Below are 18,330 nucleotides of genomic sequence, written 5' to 3'. Positions count from 1 at the left end.
GGGTTCCCCTGAGGAGGATCTGAGTGAAGAAGGGCCCCCGGCATTTCAGCATTTCCTGGCTGACCCTGCCTTCCTGGTTTCTGGGACAGGTGAGCCTATTCAGCAGGGGTGGCTGGAAAACCCCTGAGGGAAACCCTTTGCTTCTCCTGCCCCTAGCTCTTGTCAATAAAGACGGTGACACATGACACCAGCTGTGACCTGGGCCAGTTCCTCTGCCACGTGTTGTGTGTGTAGCATGGTGGGCATGGATGGGTGTGTGTATGACGTCTCTCCTTCTATTCATCTCTCAACCCTGCGTGCCCAGGTCTCTGGGTATGGCCTCCCTGAGTCTAGGTCTCCAGCGTGCACGGAAGATGCCCCACAAGCCTCAGCTTACATCCTTACAGATCTCGATCCCAAAGCAGTAGACAGAGTCTTTTCCTGTGCCCCAACAGCAAATCTCATGGCAGAAAGCTGATTGGCTTGGCTGGGTCCCGTGACAGCTCCTTGGGCCAATTACCAAGGACAAGGTGATGGAGTGCGATGATTGGTCAGGTGTGGGTCACATGCCTATCCCCCCCCACACCCCCGGAGAAAATGGGATGCTGTGAGGGACAGTCTGGCCTGACCCAAAGGCAGGGGTGCGCTCCAGGCAGCAACAGACTGTGTGTGCGTTTGTGAGCACGGGGTGCATGGTAGGGGCTTGGGCATCTCAGCCACATCCACGCGAGTGAACGCGCATGGGGGTGTTAACACCAAGGGTCTACTGTGCCCGAGGCGGGTGTGCATGAGGTGGGAGCAGGGGGACTGCTGGGGGCTAAGTGTCCCATGGGAGTGGTTTCCCCGCCAGGGTTCCCCCTCTGGATCCCACCATGCCATGTGGCACTGCCCGTGCCCGCTCACATTTATGCGTGTGGGTGTCCCGACGCCAGCCTTGTCTCCGCGGGCAGGGACTGTGTTCCCAGGGTCAGGTAACTACGACTACTTGCAAAAAATGAATGAATAGGGGAATTCCATCTCACAAACTCCAGGGGCAGTTTTCACCCCGTGACTCTAGCCTCCTTTGGATGTGTGCCACGCAGTGACCCTGAATCAATGGGGGGAGGGCCAGGGGGATGGAAGGAACCTGTATAGGGGTTTGGGCCTGGAATCTGTGGGTTATTGGAAGCGCAGGAGCCGTAGGATGAGGAGAGGCCTGGGGCTGGGGGCCTGGGCAGGCAGGAAGGGGTGGAGATGACCCTCCCTGCCTGATTCCCCCTCTCCAGATCTTCAAGTGGCTCACACCCAAGGCCTTACCTTGAACTTGTCTCTCAGAGGCGGTTGCCAGGCAACAGCCCATGGCCACCAGGCTCTGGACCAGGACTTCCTGCGTCAGCATCAGCATCTGTGGGGAGGACCTGGGAGCCTGCAGGGCCTGGGCTAGGGCAAGCCAAGTTCCCAGGCTTCAGGTTGTTCTTACCTACAAGCGGTTCCGGGAGACAGAGGCCACCAACCCGTGGGGAGGTGACAGCTGGGATCCACAGGACTACAAACACAGAAGGAAACACTCTAAAGGTGGCAAGAACCCTGGAATGTGGGGGCCATTCCCAGGAGTAGCGCAAGGCCACAGTTCTGCCACGGCCTTGCACTGCCCCCTGTCACTGGCAGGCCCTGGTGACATTCTTGGTGAGACCACTGGAAGGCTGTGGGGGAAATGCATCCCCTAAAAGTTATGGGACCCAAATCAGGAGGCCTGGGACCGAGGCCCACTCCATCACAAACCTACTGTGCAGCTTTGGGCCATTTACTTCACCTCTCTGGGCGTAGCTCATGAAGTTAACAAAGATTTTCCTGAGCACGGACAGTAGGCAAGGCTCTGACCCTGGACTGAAGGTGTGGTGGAGGAAGACAGACACAGTCCCTGCCCCCTTGTTGTTCCTGGGCAGCCACACAAGTAAATGTATGACTATCTAGTTGGGAGGGAAGCGTGATGGGGGTTTCTGCACTGGGAGCAGAGGGCAGCCAGCCGAGTGCCTGGCAGAGGGACCTGTGTGCGCTAAGACCTGAAGGCCAGAGGAACGCAGTCAAGAAAAGGAGGAAAGGCAGAGGTAGGGCCCGGCTGAGGGGCAGAAGTTGTGTCAGACAGGACCTCGTAGGGGGTTAATTCCTGTTGCGGGTTGAGTTGTGTCTCCTTGCCAAATTCATGTTCAAGTCCTAACCTCCGGTCCTCTGGATGTGACCTTCTTTGCAAGTCCGGGCCCTTCAGATGAACGTACCTAAGATGAGGTCATACTGGGGCAGAGTGGGCCCCTAATCCAATGCGACCGGTGTTCTTAAGCAAAGGGGAGATTTGGACAGACAGGAGCCCAAGACGCCGGGGGATGCTTCTACAAGCCCCGGGACACCGAACGTTGTCAGCCAAGCGCGGGAAGCTGGGCAGGAGGTCCTCAGAGCCCTCCAGAAGGAAGCAACTGTGCTGACTCTTTGATCTCAGACTTCCAGCCTCCAGAACCAGGAGCAAATGAATTTCTGTTGCAAGCCACCTACTTGGTTACGGCAGCCCCAGCGAGCGAACACAGCTCCCCATGTGCAAAACAGAGACTACGGTCCCTCCTCTCCAGGACCTCCGGGGGGGGGGGGGGTCTGTTGGACTGGCCCGCTCACTCTTTCATTCAGCAGGTGTTTTGCGGGGCAACTGCCAATTGCAAAAGGCTGAAGGCAGAGAAGTTGCAAGGCCTGTCTTTTAGGAGCTAAGGAAGTCACAGTAAAGAGAAGAGATAAACTAGCCCGTTCTGAAGCACATGGACCCTGGAACTGCCTGGGTTTGAATCCTGGCTCATCCATTCACTAGCTGTTTGACCTTAAGCCCGTTAATTAACCTTCCTGTGTTTTGTCTCCTCCTCTCTGAGAAGAGGATGAGAGCAGATGTCTCTATTGTTGGGAGGTTTAAATGAGTGAATATTTCTTAACAGTTTAGCACAGTGCCTGATGCATTAGGTGCTGTGTTCAATGAACATGAGATGTGCTTTCACGGAAGCAAGAATCCCTCCACGGGTGGGGGGTAGAAGTCTCCCCAGGAGGCATGATGGCCCCACTGAATGTAAAGAGGAAACGAGTTTATGCACAGGGAAGGGGGCATGCAAGACAGTCCAGGCACTGAGGATAGCTCTGATACCCATTTACAGCGGAGGACGGTGAGGCCAGGGAGGGTCAAGCACCTGGCTCAGGGTCACGGTACCAGAAGCAGGACCAAGAACCCTGTTTTCCCAGCCCTCAGTCCAGTGTCTATAGTTTTTTTTAAAAAAACTATGAAACTGAGGGGCAAGGTGGCAGGAGCGATGCGGGGAGTGGAGAGAACTCTGAGGCCGCTGGTGCCAGCACTTCGGTGGCCACTGGGTGGTGGCAGATGGTGTCCTCAGGGAAGACCAGACAGGCATGAGGGCAGCCCAGGCCCGGCGGGGACTCCGTGGCCTCCTAGAGGCTCAGCCACCCTCCAGTGAGCCCTGCAGCCCAGCACAGGCCTGGCCGGCAGACCTCGCTCCTGTGCGCACAGGGGTGAGCGAAGGGCAAACACTTGTGCATGTGTGTGTGTGGAGGGCACCTTTTCAAAAAAAAAAAAAAAAGCCTGGGCCACACCTGGCATCTCCAGGGTCCCAGACACCTCAGGTCCTGGTTCACACATCCCAGGAACACAGCCTGGAGGCAGCCCAGAGCCGAGGTCCCCTGTGGCCGGCTTGTTACAGGTGCGGAAAGGGAGGCCAGGGGTGGGACGTGGCCCCGGGTCCTGCTCTCTGCTTTAATTACCGGCAAATATGTCATATTCGCACACCGACCGGCCAGTCCTGCGCTGCATTTGGTCAACACGGCCCGGAGCCTGCTTAGTTTCTCCATCTGTAAGGAGGGGTTGTCTCTGAGCTCCGGCTTCCCTCCGCTCATCAGACAGTGCAGGTCCTTCCTGCTCTCTGGCCGTAAAATAGCAGCAATCACGGGGACAACAAAGCAAACTCACAATGCCTGTTTACGTGGGAGGCAGTCAGCTGAGCTGTCAGCCACGCAATCAGACTCCAACCCCAGCGCCACCACTTCTTAGCTCTGCGGGCCTCCGGGCTAGCCTTGGAACCGCTTGGAGCCTCAGTTTCCTCATCCATAAAATGGGCTTCCTACCCTCACCTCACAGGACTGTCGCAGCCAGACTGGCTCCGGCCGAGGCCCGCGCTGTGCTCTGTGTCCGGCAGGGGGCGCCGCGAGACCTCCGCCTGGTCGCAGCTCCGCTCGGCCGGACTCGGCTCTCTTCGGCCACGCTCGGCTCCACTCGGTCAGACTCGGCCATGTTCGACCGCCCCCGCCAGGCTCGGCCAGACTCGGCTCTACTCGGTTGTCCTCGGCAGCACTCGGCAGGATTCGGCTCTGCTGGGCCGAGTCCGGCCTTGCTTGCTCCTGCCGGACTCCGCTCGGCGCTGAACGCGCAGAGGCCCCTCCCTGGCGCCGCGGCGGCTCGCGGCCTCGGGTTGGGCTTCCCGGATAGAGGCCCCTAGGCCAGAACAGAGGCGCGAGTGTCCGCGCGGCGGGGTCCGGTTTGGCTGAGCCCTGGGCCGTGCTTTTCCGGGGCATCAGCCTGGCTGGCAGTCAAAGGAGCGTGCCCGCGGCCGGCAACGGTCTTTTCCCAGTGCTCGGGCCGAAGCGGGTGGGCCTGGGGTCGGGGAGCCGCTCCCCTACTTCTGCCCAGCGAAGCGGGGAGGTTGGCTGCTGCCTCCCCACTCGCCTTGGCGGCCTCATCGTTCTGGTTCTGCCACTAGTCGGCCGTGGGGAGGGAGCCCGTTGCTGCACCTGTTCCCTGTAGCCTCAGTTTCCCCCTCTAACAGTTCACAGGGTTCTTCTGGGGCGGGGTGGGGGGCGGCGGGCAGACGCCCCGAGTCCTGCTGGCTCTTTCCTTCCCTGGGCCTCTTGGGGATTCAGTTTCCCCTTCTGTAAAATGGAATTAAACTCGCCCAACTCGGATTAACACCCTTGGGATCAGACATGGATTGTTGAAAGCAAGTTGGAGAAACTGAGTCTGGAGGTGGAAGTTCACCCAGGACAACCCAGCTGGTCAGTGGAAGGGCTCCGTAGAACCAGGTCTGGGGTTCTCCTCGCAGGAGGAAGTGGGACGAACTGCTTGGGAGAGGGAGGGTCCCATTGGACCCTCTGGCCACTTTGTGGGGAATGGGGTTTGGAAAAAGTGCATGGGCGCCCCAGCCAGCCCCTAGCGGGTCGCAGTGGGCTCTTCATCCTCCTCCTACCCCTCTCCTACCCCCTTAGCTCCTGAAGAAGGGGATGGCACGGGTGGGGAGCGTCACAAGCCGCGGGTGGGATGAAGTGGGGGCACGGGGGGTTGGGGCACACAAGCCGCAGGGCCGAAGGCTCTCCCCAGCAGGTGGCGCTCGCGGCTTCCTTTGTTTAGTTTCTTAATTGGCTACGACCCTGAGCAATTAGATCTGTGACTTGCCATTCACAACTTGCAATGCTAACTCCAGGAATCATGTTTTCTATATCACTTTTTGACAGGCACGCGTTTTATTAAATAAATGAGGGGTCCTGGCACTTTGTAAACACTGACTCACTATTTTTATACCCTCTCCCCAACCCTGGGCTGTAACCTAGGTGTGGCTAGGAGCTTGGTTCTGAGAGTCTTTGAGTCCGGGACGCATTTTCCTCATCTGTAAAATGGGGATAATACTTGTGCCTACCTCAGAGAATTGTTGAGGGATTAGATGAGTTAACACACGTAAAAACCTCAGAACAGAGCCTGGTAGGGAGTAAAAGCTGTCTTTTGTGAGCAGGGACAATAGGCAGGGGGTGGGTGGGGGCAGACATGGCTCTGCCCTGGGTTTCTGGTCTTGGTGACCGAGGTTTTGGCTTTCTACATTGGGGTTGTACCCTTGCTGATGGGGGTTATTGCAGAGTGATGAGGGGTATCCCGGGCCATCTTCTCCTCTGGACGTGCTGTCTCCTGGATCCCAGGGCTTCCGACTCAGGTGTGCATGAGGAGAATGGGCTCATACCCTTACCCTATTCAGAATGTAACCATGGAGAAGCACTGATGGGTGACCAGTAGAGGGTACCCCTATTGGGTATCCCACCAGACTGCTCAGGTGCTCTTGGCCTCCTCATGTCCCCCTGGCCCAGGGACACCAAGGCTCAGAAGTAGGAAGCGTGCCCAAGGTCACCCGGCTAGAAGGAGCTGGAGATGAGACATAACCCAGTTTTGTCTGGCCCAGGTTGGAGCTCTGTCTCCAAGCTATCTGGCCAGCCGGGGAGATGCTCTGAATGGCTGGGAGACCAAGGGATGCGGCACAAATGAAGGTATTTTTAGGCAGACGGAGAGTGAGAGGAAAAATATTGAAGTATAATATATCTGAGTCTTGCTCTCTTCTCTGCCCTGCCTGCAGCCAGCTATTCTGGGCAAAGAGAACAAGGGGCCCTTTTCTGGGGCATTGGCCTGGCTGGGAGCCAAAGGAGTCGGCCCTAGAACCTGGCAAATCCAGTCCCTCTCCTGGCCTCAGCCTCCTCACCTGTTAAATGGGATGAGTGGCCTTTGGCAGAGGGGCTGTTGAGTGTGGCATGGGGCACAGTGCTGGCACAGCGTGGGATAAACTTCCTGTGTCCCCAAGCTGTGCCCCCCATCCCCCATCTGTCTTCCCTTCCCTTCTCCTTTTCCTCTGATTCTAGGCTTTTGAAGCCAAAGGGCTCAGAGGCAGGCCGGAGCTGTCTCCCCCTCTGGTGCTGCTCACTCAGCCCTTTTCCTGGGGGCAGCAGCATGGGGAGGGGGGGAGGGTGGCTCCCCTTGGCTCCTGCCCTCTGCAGCTCTGGCTCAGGGCCCTGGGAATGCTGCCTGGGGCAGGGCCACGTAGAGGGCATGGCCAGTGTGGCCCTGGTGTTTTCTCAATGCCATAGTACTTCAATCTGCTTTTTGGGGGACCCCCCAGGACCCCTAAGTAGGCCTGTGCTGGGTGAGGGGGAGACTCCAAGTGGGCTTGGGAGGTGAGAGCCTCACCTCGAATCTGGGAGAGTCTGACTCTCATTCCAGCTTGGACTCCGGTCTGCTGTGACCTTGAGCCAAAGACTGGGGTCTATCCTTGACCCAGAGACTGGGTCACAGAGTCTCCACTGGTCACATTAAGTAATTGGGTCAGGCCATCTCTCAGGGTCCTTCCAGGCCTGACGTTCTGCTGCTTGATTATCCCCAAAACTGCTAGAAAAACCGAGGCCCAATGTGGTCAAAGACACACAGGCCAGGGGCTTTTCTATCCTCCACATTGGCCCAGTTGAGTGGGGACTAGGGTTCGGTGTCCGAAGCCCCAGACTGAAATCCATCCCCCTCAGATCTCGACATTTCTATACAGAGGGCAGTAATGTCACCACCTTCCTCTTCCCAGGGGACAGACTTTACCTGCCCCCCCCCCCCCACGGACAGGCATGCTCATAGGACTCTAGTGGGGTGGGGACTGCACCTTCCTGTGGGGCTGTGACCCTGGGAAAGCGCAAGGCTGGGGTCGGCTTAGTTGAAATAATGGATGGGAACACCCTTCAGGGACCAAAAGCCCCTGCAAAGATGGGACCTGGCCCGGGGAAGTAAGTACTCAGCCAGTGCGGAAGGAGAGGGTGTTGGAGCAGGAGGGACACTGGGGACAGTCTGTGCACAGGGGGGCCTCAGACCCCAGAGTCCCAGGGCTGCGGCTTTGGAAAACCTCCACAGACCAACGGAAGGAAGCTGGGCAAGACCCCGTCCAGGTCCAAGGGCATACTCCACAGGCTGTCCCTCCTGCCAGCAGGACCCTTCTTGGGGCTCATTTTCATAGAGGGGTTGGCTCCAGAAGACCCAGGGGGTGGACCCATCAGGGGAGATTTCCAGGCAGAGGAGGGGGACTTCCACGTCCACTGGGGAGGGGGGTGTTGACCTGGCTGCCCAGCCCTTACCTGATACCTGAGGGGGTAATACCTGCTCATCGACATGTGCTGAGCCTCCCCTGTGCCTGGCACAAGGGGGCTGGCGACTGGAGTTCTGCAGACACCTAGGGACTGAGAGGTCAAGGGATCGGTCCAAGTCCCGAGCTAGTGGGCAGCCTTGCCCTCTCCACTCTGCATCCCGCCCCTGTGACGCAGAGCAAATAGGCCAAGCCCACCCCTCACCCCAGATTCTAGCGCTGCCTCCCCCTTCCTGAGCAACTTGGGGGGCTCCTGCCCCCTCCCTTCCCTCGATTTTCTAGCCTGCACTTCAAGGGGCCTCAGGCCCTTTCCTGCTCTGACTCTGTTGGGCCTCTGACTCAAACCAGACCCCACTGGACCACCAAAGAGTTAAGCAAAGGAAATCCCCAGCTCCCTTGGCTCCCTTTATCTCCCAGAGATCATCCCAGAGGCTGGAGGGGAGGAGCAGGGAGGAGGGGAAGTGGGAAGCCAGCTCAGCCCGCTCCCTCCGCCCTCCCTCCGCCTCTCTCCCTCCCTTTCTCCCTCCCTCTTCTGCTCGGCCTGGGGGTCTGGGCCAGCAACAAGCAGACATGGGCCAAGGAGCCAGAGACTGCCCAGAGGCCGGGGGTCCGTAAGCCACCGTGGAGGCCGCTGGACACAGGGTGAGTGATGAAAGGTCCTGTAACTTCTCCCAGCAGGGCCCAAGGCGCTGGGGTCAGAGCCCGGAATTCCCTTCCTCCCTCCTCTCTTCCTAGACACGTCTTGGGTTCTGCTCTCTCCCTCTGACCCTGGCCAGCCCCTCTAGCTCTCCTTCCCCCCTGTCCTCCTGCTGGCTGAGACCTAAGCCCCTGGTGAAGGGCTGCCCTGCTTTTCCAGCTGTGCCCTCCCCTGCCCCGACACTCACCAGCTCAGCTCAGCAGGCCCAGCCCCCTCCCACCCCAGAGAGCTCCCAGCTCCTGAGTGGAGGCAGCAGGGACCCCCCAAATCACCCCAGATGGCACCGTCCCCCACCCTCGATCCCTGCCTGGCCCCGGCCCCCGGGGCCAGTCCATGATCATGGCTGTGGTTATTATTACTCTTGTTCATGGCTGCTTTGCTTCCTGCTTCCTGCGCTCCCCAGGTCACAGTTCTGTGTCTCAGAGCTTTTGACTCCCACCTGGCCTCCGCCAACAGAAACATCCCCAACCATGCCAGTCCTCCGGGCGAAATTCTGCTCTTCCCAGCCCGTGCGGGTACTGGGAAGGGCCCTTGTCCGTCACAGGAAGGAATACTTTTTCAATCTTATTTGTTTATTATTGAAGTGTAATTGACATACAATGTTGTATTCGTTTCAGGCGCGCAACATAGTCATTCGGCAATTCTATATATTACTCAGCGCTCACCACTGTTAAGTGTAGTCACCGTACAATGTTATTGCAATGTTATTGACTATTCCCTCTGCTGTCCTTTGTGTTAAGAGTCTTACAAGTCAGGCACTTTCCCTGCATTCAGAGCCTCCCAAATAACCTGGGAGGTGGGCAGTGGTTTCAGCTCCTTCTAAGTGTCAAGGAGCAGCGAGGTGGCGCAGAGAGGTTAAGCTACTAGCCCGAGGTCACACAGCTTGTAAACTATCATGGGATCTTATGACCAACCCTAAGGCCTCACCCTTTCCCATAAAGTCACATCTATGGCCAGGAAAAAGGGGATTTTTGCTCTTCTCAAACATCACGGAGATGCGACATTTACAAACACAGGGTGAGGGCGATAATCTTGGACAGAGAGGATGTTAATCTCTGAGAAGTTGATCTGCCTTATTGAGCAGAACCAGGAAAGCAGACCAGGGTGGAACTCGGGAATGGTCACCTCTAAGAGAAGGGTGGTATCTTTGGGGACTGCCTGCCCACCGCCCCCCCACTCCTGCTACTACCCAGGCCCCAGCACGGTGGAGTGTGTGTGTGTGTGTGGGGGGGTGCCCTTTAAAACCCATCCCTTACCTCAGTGCTCAGTGGAGATAGAAGAGCATTTTTTTTTTAATAATAATTTTAACTTTACATATATTAACCACAGAAAAAATATTTTTGAATTGTACTAAATGTTAAAGGAACAAAAAGGAAATAAACAAAGAAACGCCAGAAGTGTAAAAACCAGTCTGGTTTCAAGAGCCGAGTTTCTGATCCTGCGATAACATGCCAGCCCCCAAACACTGCTACCACCTCAAAGGCTCTTTGCCTGGCTTCCTGCGCACCCAGCCCCAGCCTGTCCCCAGTGTCTGCTGTCCTGGCCACTTCCTGCCCCCCTCCTGGAACTCTGGAACCTCTCTTGGCCAGGGCCAAAGACCCATCTTCATAAACCCTTGGACTTCTCCGATCCTTTCAAATTTTCCAGACCTCCTAGTCCTGCTCCTTAATTCCAATTTACCCCCTTGGCAGCTGATTGGTAGGTCTATGACGATTGACACAACCATCTTCCAATGAATTAACTCCAGAGCCTTGGGGCTTCTGTTTAAGGTTGAGCTGTGTGGGTTGTTGACTGCACAAAGGTGCTGAGGGGGAGGTGGGTTGACAACAACCCTTACCAACCTACACACCCTTAGTGTTACATTCCTCCAAAAATGATTTCTTTTCTTTTTTTGTTTCTAATTTGTCCGCGCAGAGAGGTACCTGCTTCTGCCTTGCACAGAGACACGGTATAGGCAGGCTAGCAGTGGTCTGCAGTCTGCAGTTCTGCATACCTACTCCTGAATTCTCAGAGATGCAGTAACAGCATCACTGTGCATAACCCCTTGCATTTTCTCTGGATGTTTCTTCCCGACTGCTAGAATAGATGAACTTGCCTAGATCTTTGTCAGGACCACGGTGCTCACGTGCCAGCCCATGGGCTTAGCCACTTGTCCCCTCGCCTGAAGAACAAGCCTGCAGAATCATTTGCGTTTGTCCCAAGGGCCCAGTAACCTCCCTCATGCTGCGCCAGTGGCCTGCTTGCTGGAGACGGAGGGGTACGTGGCAAGAAAACATGCCAAAGGGAGGTGGGCGGGGCGGGGTGGGAGGGGAGCATTTCATAGTCGTATTGGTTAGGACACGTGGGTGGCTGGAGCATCTTCCTCGCCCACCCCAGCAAAGGCTTCCTGGGACCCTCGTCTGTTCCCGGCTGTGACTTTCTTTAGAGGGGTTTCCTTCCCAGGCCTATGTGTGCTGGAAATCCCCGCAGACTGGCTTCCAGGGGACTCAGCCTGTGGGCCCTGCATGGCCACCAGTCTCTTCGTGACCTTGAAGAAATTGCTTCTCTGTGTCGGTCTCAGTCTTCTCATCTGTTAAATGGGGACGCTAACGCCCCTGAGTTATGTCAGGCGCACCGATGCTCTGGTGGCAGCATCCGTGCTGGGCATCTGCGCGGTGTGGATGTTCCCTTAAATAGAATCTCCGCCCCTCCTTCCTTGCTCCAGGTCACCATGGGGATAGCTGCCCTGGGCCTCCTCTGTGCAACACTCCTGCTCCCTCTCTTGGTGTTTGGGGTCCCCACCGAGGAGCCCTCCTCTGGGGAAGCTGTGGCCTCGGGTTCCCCTGGGTATTGTCAACGGTGCTGTGACTCTGAGGACCCCCTGGCCCCTGCTGATGAAGCAGTGTCCTCGGCCTCTCCATCTGCCCTCCCATACCTGCTGCCTGAGGTCAGACCCTACATTAACATCACCATCCTGAAGGGTGAGTACCCACCCGTGGCTCAGGCTAGACTGGCCTGGCTGGGGATGGGGAGGGCGTGGGGCCCTCTCCTTGGGCTGGGACCGGTGAGGTGGAGGGAGCAGGAAAAATCCAGATAGAAAATTGTCCCAGACCCGTTCTATCATTCATACATTTATTGAGCAGCTACTATGTGTCAGGACTGTTCTGAATTCTGAGGATAGAGCATGAGCAAACCAGACAGAAGTGCTGACTCCTGTTCTCGTGGGAGAGACAGAGAGTGAGAAATAAATATATTGCCCATGTTAATGAGACGGAATGTTCGATGGTGAGAAATGGGATGGCAGTGCCAAGGTCGAGCAGGGTAAGGGGCATCAGGAGTGTAGGTGCGGGGGATAGGTTGCATATTAAATGGGGTGGTCATCAGTGTCAGTTCATTGAGAAGGTGAGGGAGAAGCCATGTGGATATCTGGGGAAGAGTAGTCCAGGGAGCATGAGCAGCAGGTGCAAAGGCCCTGGGGCAGGAGTGGGCCTGGTGTGTTTAAGGAGCAGGGGGCAAGAGGAGGAGCTGAAGTTAGAGATGAAACAAGGGGCAGGGTCAGACTTGGGTTTCCCTGAGTGGGAATGGGGAGCAGGGGAGGGTTTGAGCAGAGGGACCTGATCCCACTGAGGTTGCAAATGGATCCCTCTAATGTCTTGTGGAGAATGGCTGGCAGGGGACAAGGGTGGAAGCAGGGAGACCTATGGGCAGTCACTAGGGCTGTCCACGTGAGAGCAGGCCTCTGTCCTCGACAATCAGGAAGAGGCTTCTGCTGCCGGGGGCTGTGAATAGCTGGGGCTGGGGCCAGGCCCTAGACGCCCTTCACCTGGGTTTGCGCTGCCAACAACCCCAAGAGGTCAGTACTTGGTCATTCCTCCCACTTGGCAGAGGGGGAAACTGAGCCTCCAAGAGGGGAGGAGCTCTCCCAGGAGCACACAGCTGTCAGGAGTGAAGCCAGGATCCATCCCTGAGGTCTCCATGGGGCCAGTCCACCCTCCAGCCAGGGGTCGGCTGGCTTCTGAGACCTCTGGCCCTCAGGTTTCATGGGGGGAGACACCTCCCTTCCTCGAGCACCCCATCTTCCCCAAGGCCCGCAGAGCCCCTGCCTGAGGCTGAGGAGCTGCCTGGCCACTGGAGGTACCTTTCTCCACACTGTCTTCCTAAAACCCCAGGTTTAGGAGGACACCCCTGGGCCAGCCTTCGCTGCCTGCTGAGGCGGGCGGACACTTGGCTGTGGCAGGAGGCCCCTGGCTGGTGTCAGGAGTCCTGCGTCCCAGCCCCAGCTGCTCAGCTCCCTCGCTGTGTGGCTCAGACTGGTCTCTCCATCCCTGGCTTGCTGCCTCGTTTGTAAAAAGGAGAAGGTACCCCTTCCTAGGACCACCCTTCACCCCCCTCCCACTGGGCTGGGGCAGAGAGGCAGTTTCTTTTATAGTTGTAGCAAGAGTATGGACACTTTCTAGTGAATGCATAAATTAGGTTGCTCTTCTTAATTTGCTTTAAATCCCTAGTTTTGAAGCCCCTGTGACAAAATCCTAACAGACCAGGTCCTCTGAATGGACATACCACAATAAAGTCAAATTATGCTTGCTAAAAAAAAAAAAAAAAAGCCCTGCAAACTGTAAAGTGCGGTGCACATGGGGAGATCCTTCTCCATTGAGGCCAAACCTCTGCAGAGCCGTGGACCCCCTTCTCCCTGCTTCTTTCCAGGCTTGTCCTCTGTGGGTCTATGCCTTCCTTTCTGCTCCTTCCAGCAATATTGCCCTGGTCACAGGAGACCTTGGGAAAACACAGGGCTGTGCAGATCTCTCAAAGGGGAGTGGCTAATGGTGGGAGTTCAGGCAGTGTGACAGGCAGCAGGGAAATGTTTGGGATCAAGACATTTGGGTCTCAAGACATAGGGGGTCGCCTGCTCCTCCTGTGTTCAAGGTCAGCCTGGAACAAAGGCTGGGGAGAGGTGTGCCTAAGGATGAGGTTAGATGCTACCGGACCCCGGGCAATCAGGAACGGGTTGAGTGTTACCGGGTGGACCCTCCTGCCTCATATTTGCAGTCTGTAGAGCACTCTCCCATAGGACATTTTGTTGAGAGCCCAGGACCACCCCTGTGAGGTGGACATGATCCTCTTCAAGACAGAGAGAAAATAACCAAGACCCCGACCGTGAAATGCGCCAGCGGGACATAACACCAACCAAGGGCTGCCTGGTTCCTAACCAGGGCCTTTCCCTTCAGGTAGGCAGAGGTATTTTCCTTGGCTCCTTCTCTGGGTCAGAAACGCAAAGTGCGACCCAGCCGTCAAAAAGAATGAGCTCTTGCCATTTGCAATGATGTGGATGGAACTAGGGGGTATGATGCTGAATGAAATAAGTCAGTCAGAGCAAGATAAATACCATATGATTTCACTCATATGTGGAACTTAAGGAACAAAACAGATGAACATAGGGGAAGGGAAGGAAAAGATAAAATAAGAGGAAAACAGGGAGGGAAGCAAACCATAAGAGACTCTTCACTCTAGGGAAACAAATTGAGGGTTGCTGGAGGGGAGGGGGTGGGAGGATGGGGTGACTGGGTGATGGGCATTCAGGAGGGCACATGATATAATGAGCACTGGTGTTATATGCAACTGATGAATCACTAAATTCTACCCCTGAAACGAATAATACACTATATGTCAACTAAATTGAATTTAAATAAAAAATTAAAAAAAAAAAGGAATGCCAAGTGCATCCTGCATACCCCACATCTCCGCTGGAGTCAGGCTGGGTGCAGTGACTCTTGGGCCTTGGGCCCGGCTGCCCAGGGAGCTTTATCACACCTTCACTGGAGGGGGAGGGGAGCAGGCGAGTGGAAGACAGAGCATCCCCAGTCTTGCCTCTCCTGCTTCTCCTGAGCTGTGTGGCCCTGGGTGAGTCACTGAACCTTCCTGTGAGCGGAGATGGTCACGGTATCTTCTTCAGAGGGGCGTTCAGGGAGGTGATGCCCGGCATGCAGTAGGTGCTCAGTAAATGCTGGATCTTCTCTGGCCTTCCTTCTCGTGGCGGGGCGGAGCCCTCTGCAAACGCAGACAGCTACTCCCTTGGTGCAGGCCCGGGTGCTTGCCCTGACTTCCCCCTTCTTGTCCCCACAGGTGACAAAGGGGACCGAGGCCTGCTGGGCACGCCCGGGAAGCTGGGCCGCGAGGGCCCCCGGGGGGAGCGCGGCCCGCAGGGCACCAAGGGCGCCAAGGGGCAGGCAGGCAGCCCCGGCGGCCCGTGCCAGACGCGCTTCTCCGCCTTCTCGGTGGGCCGCAAGACGGCCCTGCACAGCAGCGAGGGCTTCCAGCCGCTGCTATTCGACACCGTCTTCGTCAACCCCGACGGGCACTTCGACCTGGCCGCCGGCCGCTTTGTCGCCCCGCTGCGCGGCCTCTACTTCTTCAGCCTCAACGTACACAGCTGGAACTTCAAGGAGACGTACGTGCACGTGGTGCACAACGAGGAGGCGGCCGTCATCCTGTACGCGCAGCCGAGTGACCGCAGCATCATGCAGAGCCAGAGCGTGATGCTGGCCCTGGCGCCCGGGGACCGCGTCTGGGTGCGCCTCTTCAAGCGCGAGCGGGAGAACGCCGTCTACAGCGACGACGTGGACACCTACATCACCTTCAGCGGCCACCTCATCAAGCCCGAGGATGATTAGTGCCCCCAGCAGGGTGGCCCAGCCCCGGGGTGGTGGGGGGCTGTCCTCCTGCAGGGCCTCGGTGTGTCCCTCCGTAAAGTGGGCCCCCGGGACCTGGCATTCTGGGTGAGCTTCCTCTTCTTTCCTTCCCTCCATCACCCCTCTCTCTCTCCTCTCTTGAACATACTTTAAGAAGTCCTCCAACCTAAATATTCTAGAACTTTCCCAGCCTTTGAGACCAGCACCTGTCAAACTTGAAAGTGGGTGTGAACCACCTGGGGACGGGGCTAACATGCAGAATCTGATTCTGGTTCTGGAGTGGGCCTGGGGTTCTGCACATCTAAGAAGTTCCTGGCTGATGCTGATGCTGCTGGTCTATGGACCCCACTTAGGTAACCAGATTCTAGAACTTTCACAACATTCTTAGACTTTCTAAACATTCTGGACTCCTCCAAACATTCTAGACTCTTCCCAACATCTTTCACTTTTCTCATCCCTCCAGGACCCCCCCGCCCCGCCACGTCCTCGCACTCCTTCCACCTTCTCTGTCACTCTCTTGTGCCCCTAAGCAGTCGCAGTTCACTTATTCATTCATCAAACGCTCACTGAGCACTCACTCTGTTAGGCTCTGGGGAAGCTGAGGTGAATCAGACGCAGGCCCTGCCTTTGGTGAGCACCCAGTCCAGCCAGGGTGGGGACACTCAGGATCAGGAAACCAGACCCAGATAAATGCACGGGGCTCTCATCACAGAAGTCTGTGTCTGGGCGTTCAGGCACTGTGGCCCCTCCTTACCTGCAGATCCCCAAGGTGGGATAGAGTCCCCAAGGTGGGGGTATTCTTTATCCTTGGCCATTCCTTTCCTTCCTGCCCAATGCCCTTCATTAAAGCAAACCCCAGAAGGGCCTTGGTCAGGGCAAGGGTGCTATGAGGGGAGGATCCAGGGGCTTGGGGGTAAAGAGGGCCCTTGGGGAAGGGAGCCCAGACCCACAGCTCCCCACACGCCCAGTACGGTAACCTTCGAGGACTCCTCCCCTCTTCACACATCCCCTTCCCCGCCCTGTCAGTCCACCCTCCCAAAGGTGCCTGGGCCTCCGTCCTCCCAGGCTCCCAGCCACTGTCAGACGCTGACGTCTGTCCCCAGGTGCTCTCTGACCCTCCTTGGCCCCTCTCGCCAGCCCAGTGTCCCTGGCTTTCCAGGCCTGGTTAAGGTGCTGAGGCCCTGGTAGGAAGCTCCTGCCCAGCCTGATGCTGCTTTTACACAAGCCACTGGGCCGTGGGCCAGGCTTTGGACCCCTCAGCAGGTCTAGGGGACTGAAGCGGGCCACATTCCAGGTCAGTCGGGGCGGGGGGAGCCTCCTCTGAGCCATGTTGCCAAGACAGGCACTGGGCGAGACCGAGGCCAAGTAAGGGACATCCGGCCTTCCGTCCTTTCTCCCTCCTCCAGGGTGGGGCAGCCTGGCGGTCTCCGGCCTTCTCCTCCTAGCCCAGGGGGCCTGAACCTCTCTCCAGAGGGAAATGGCCTCTACCCATTGGTGCTGATGCCGACTGCCGGGCCGAGGTGGCCCTGGCGGTGGTCTCTGGTGCTCACTCATAGCCGACAGATTCATGGCTAAGTGGCTGGGGGCTGGCAGCAGGACCTGACCAAGTGCCGTGAAGGCTGGTGCTATCCAGCCACCCCTTGCCTGACTTCGCCCCTGCCCTGCTTGTCTGGAGTGATTAAAGTGTGTGTGTCTTTTTGGCAGTTTGGGCTGGTTCTTTCTGCTCGGCTCCCTCTGCCCCCCTTGGGAGGGCGGCCAGTCCTGGTTCTGCTGGGGCCCCCGCTGCAGGGCTCCCCTCCATGTGCTCCCCACCCCACCTGGTCCCCTCGGTCACTCAAGGCTGGTGGGCCTTGAAGTTAGCGGAGCCAGCTCAGAGTTGGCTGTGCCACGCCCTGTCTGTGGCCTCAGGCCAGTCCCCACACATTTGAGCCTCTGTTTCCTTGTCTGTAAAATGGGGATGGAGATAATCTACCTCAGGGGTGGCCATAAGGATCAGAAGAGAGGTTGCCTGGTGAGCACCGCGTTCATCCTTTGAATGACACCTGCTGAGCACCTACTGTGTGCTGGGTACCCCACTAGGCTCGGAGGCTGCAGGGTGAGCACAATCCATCACCTCGCCTCGGAGAAGGCCGTGGAGTTTACGTTCCAGTGAATCACTTGCAAATGCTGAACCCCACAGCCCTGACCTGGGGATTCTGTCTCATATTTTGTATTTAATATTTACGAGAGAACTGTTGGCTATTCTCTGGAGGAAAACACACAACTTCATCCTACAGTGGACTGGCTTGACAGGTTCTGACTTTCTAAGCTAGCGCGGTGGCTAGTCACATAAATATACTTACATTTGCAGTGACCCCTGTCGGCTCCCCTGACACACTCGAGGTGGGGGGCATCCTGCACCTTTGTGCATCACTACGGCTGTGCTCGGTGGCTTTCTGGGCACCGTGTGCAAGAGCCAGCTATAAAGAATGAAGCTACCAGGACAGCCCCGGGACTTAGCCCAGCCCAGGGGCCTGCAGCCCAGGTAGGGGAGACATGAGTCTCCGTTTCTCTGGAACCTATATGGCCACGGCAAGAGGCTTCCCACCATACCTGAGCGCTCCTCAAGGCTCAGATGCTACTCAGGGAAGCGACCCCATGGCATGCTTTTGGCCCAGGCTCTGTTCACGCGTCATTGGCCTACCCCCAGGCCTCCCGTTGTGTCCCTGGTGGTAAAGGTTGCACCCAGTGCCAGGAGCCTCTTGTCACGGATGTCGCGAGGACAAGTGGTTTTTGCTGATCTGCTAAGGCAGCAAAGCCTTTTTTTTTTTTTTTTGGCTGCAAAGCTTTTGAAACTTCTTGCCAAGCCCCTGCAGGAGAACTGAAGTTTGTCCTTTGCAAGCTGAGGCCAAAGGTCACAGACATTTCCAGGCCACGTTAGTTCAGGGCTCTCAGAACATAGCTCCTCCTTGGTCTTAGCTGACCTGCTGCAGATGCTTCTATCCTGGTTCTGAGCGGCCTCTGAGGTCTGCTTGCGCCAGTTTTTCCCACAGGAGCCCAGTTCCCG

At 57.0% G+C, this 18,330-nt stretch overlaps 1 protein-coding gene across 1 annotated transcript; it reads left to right on the top strand.

The window, feature by feature from the left end:
- The first annotated feature begins 8,429 nt into the window (after nt 1-8,429).
- Nucleotides 8,430-16,987, top strand: C1QTNF6 (C1q and TNF related 6). The gene is made up of 3 exons (XM_036108710.2): nt 8,430-8,564; nt 11,324-11,579; nt 14,719-16,987. The coding sequence occupies exons 2-3, from the start codon at nt 11,330-11,332 to the stop codon at nt 15,264-15,266; spliced, it is 798 nt and encodes a 265-aa protein (XP_035964603.1). The 5' UTR covers nt 8,430-8,564; nt 11,324-11,329; the 3' UTR covers nt 15,267-16,987.
- The last annotated feature ends 1,343 nt before the right edge of the window (nt 16,988-18,330 follow it).

The sequence above is a fragment of the Halichoerus grypus genome, chromosome 6, assembly GCF_964656455.1.
Source record: "Halichoerus grypus chromosome 6, mHalGry1.hap1.1, whole genome shotgun sequence".
Lineage (NCBI taxonomy): Eukaryota > Metazoa > Chordata > Mammalia > Carnivora > Phocidae > Halichoerus > Halichoerus grypus.
The sequence above is the reverse complement of the archived record's forward strand: the minus strand, read 5'-3'. Positions and strand labels throughout refer to the sequence as shown.

Excerpts from the sequence above, each read along its gene's own strand:
- C1QTNF6 (XM_036108710.2), top strand. The coding sequence starts at position 11,330 with ATGGGGATAGCTGCCCTGGGCCTCCTCTGTGCAACACTCCTGCTCCCT. Across the intron at positions 11,580-14,718 it reads TAACATCACCATCCTGAAGG|GTGACAAAGGGGACCGAGGC; the intron begins GTGAGTACCCAC and ends TTGTCCCCACAG.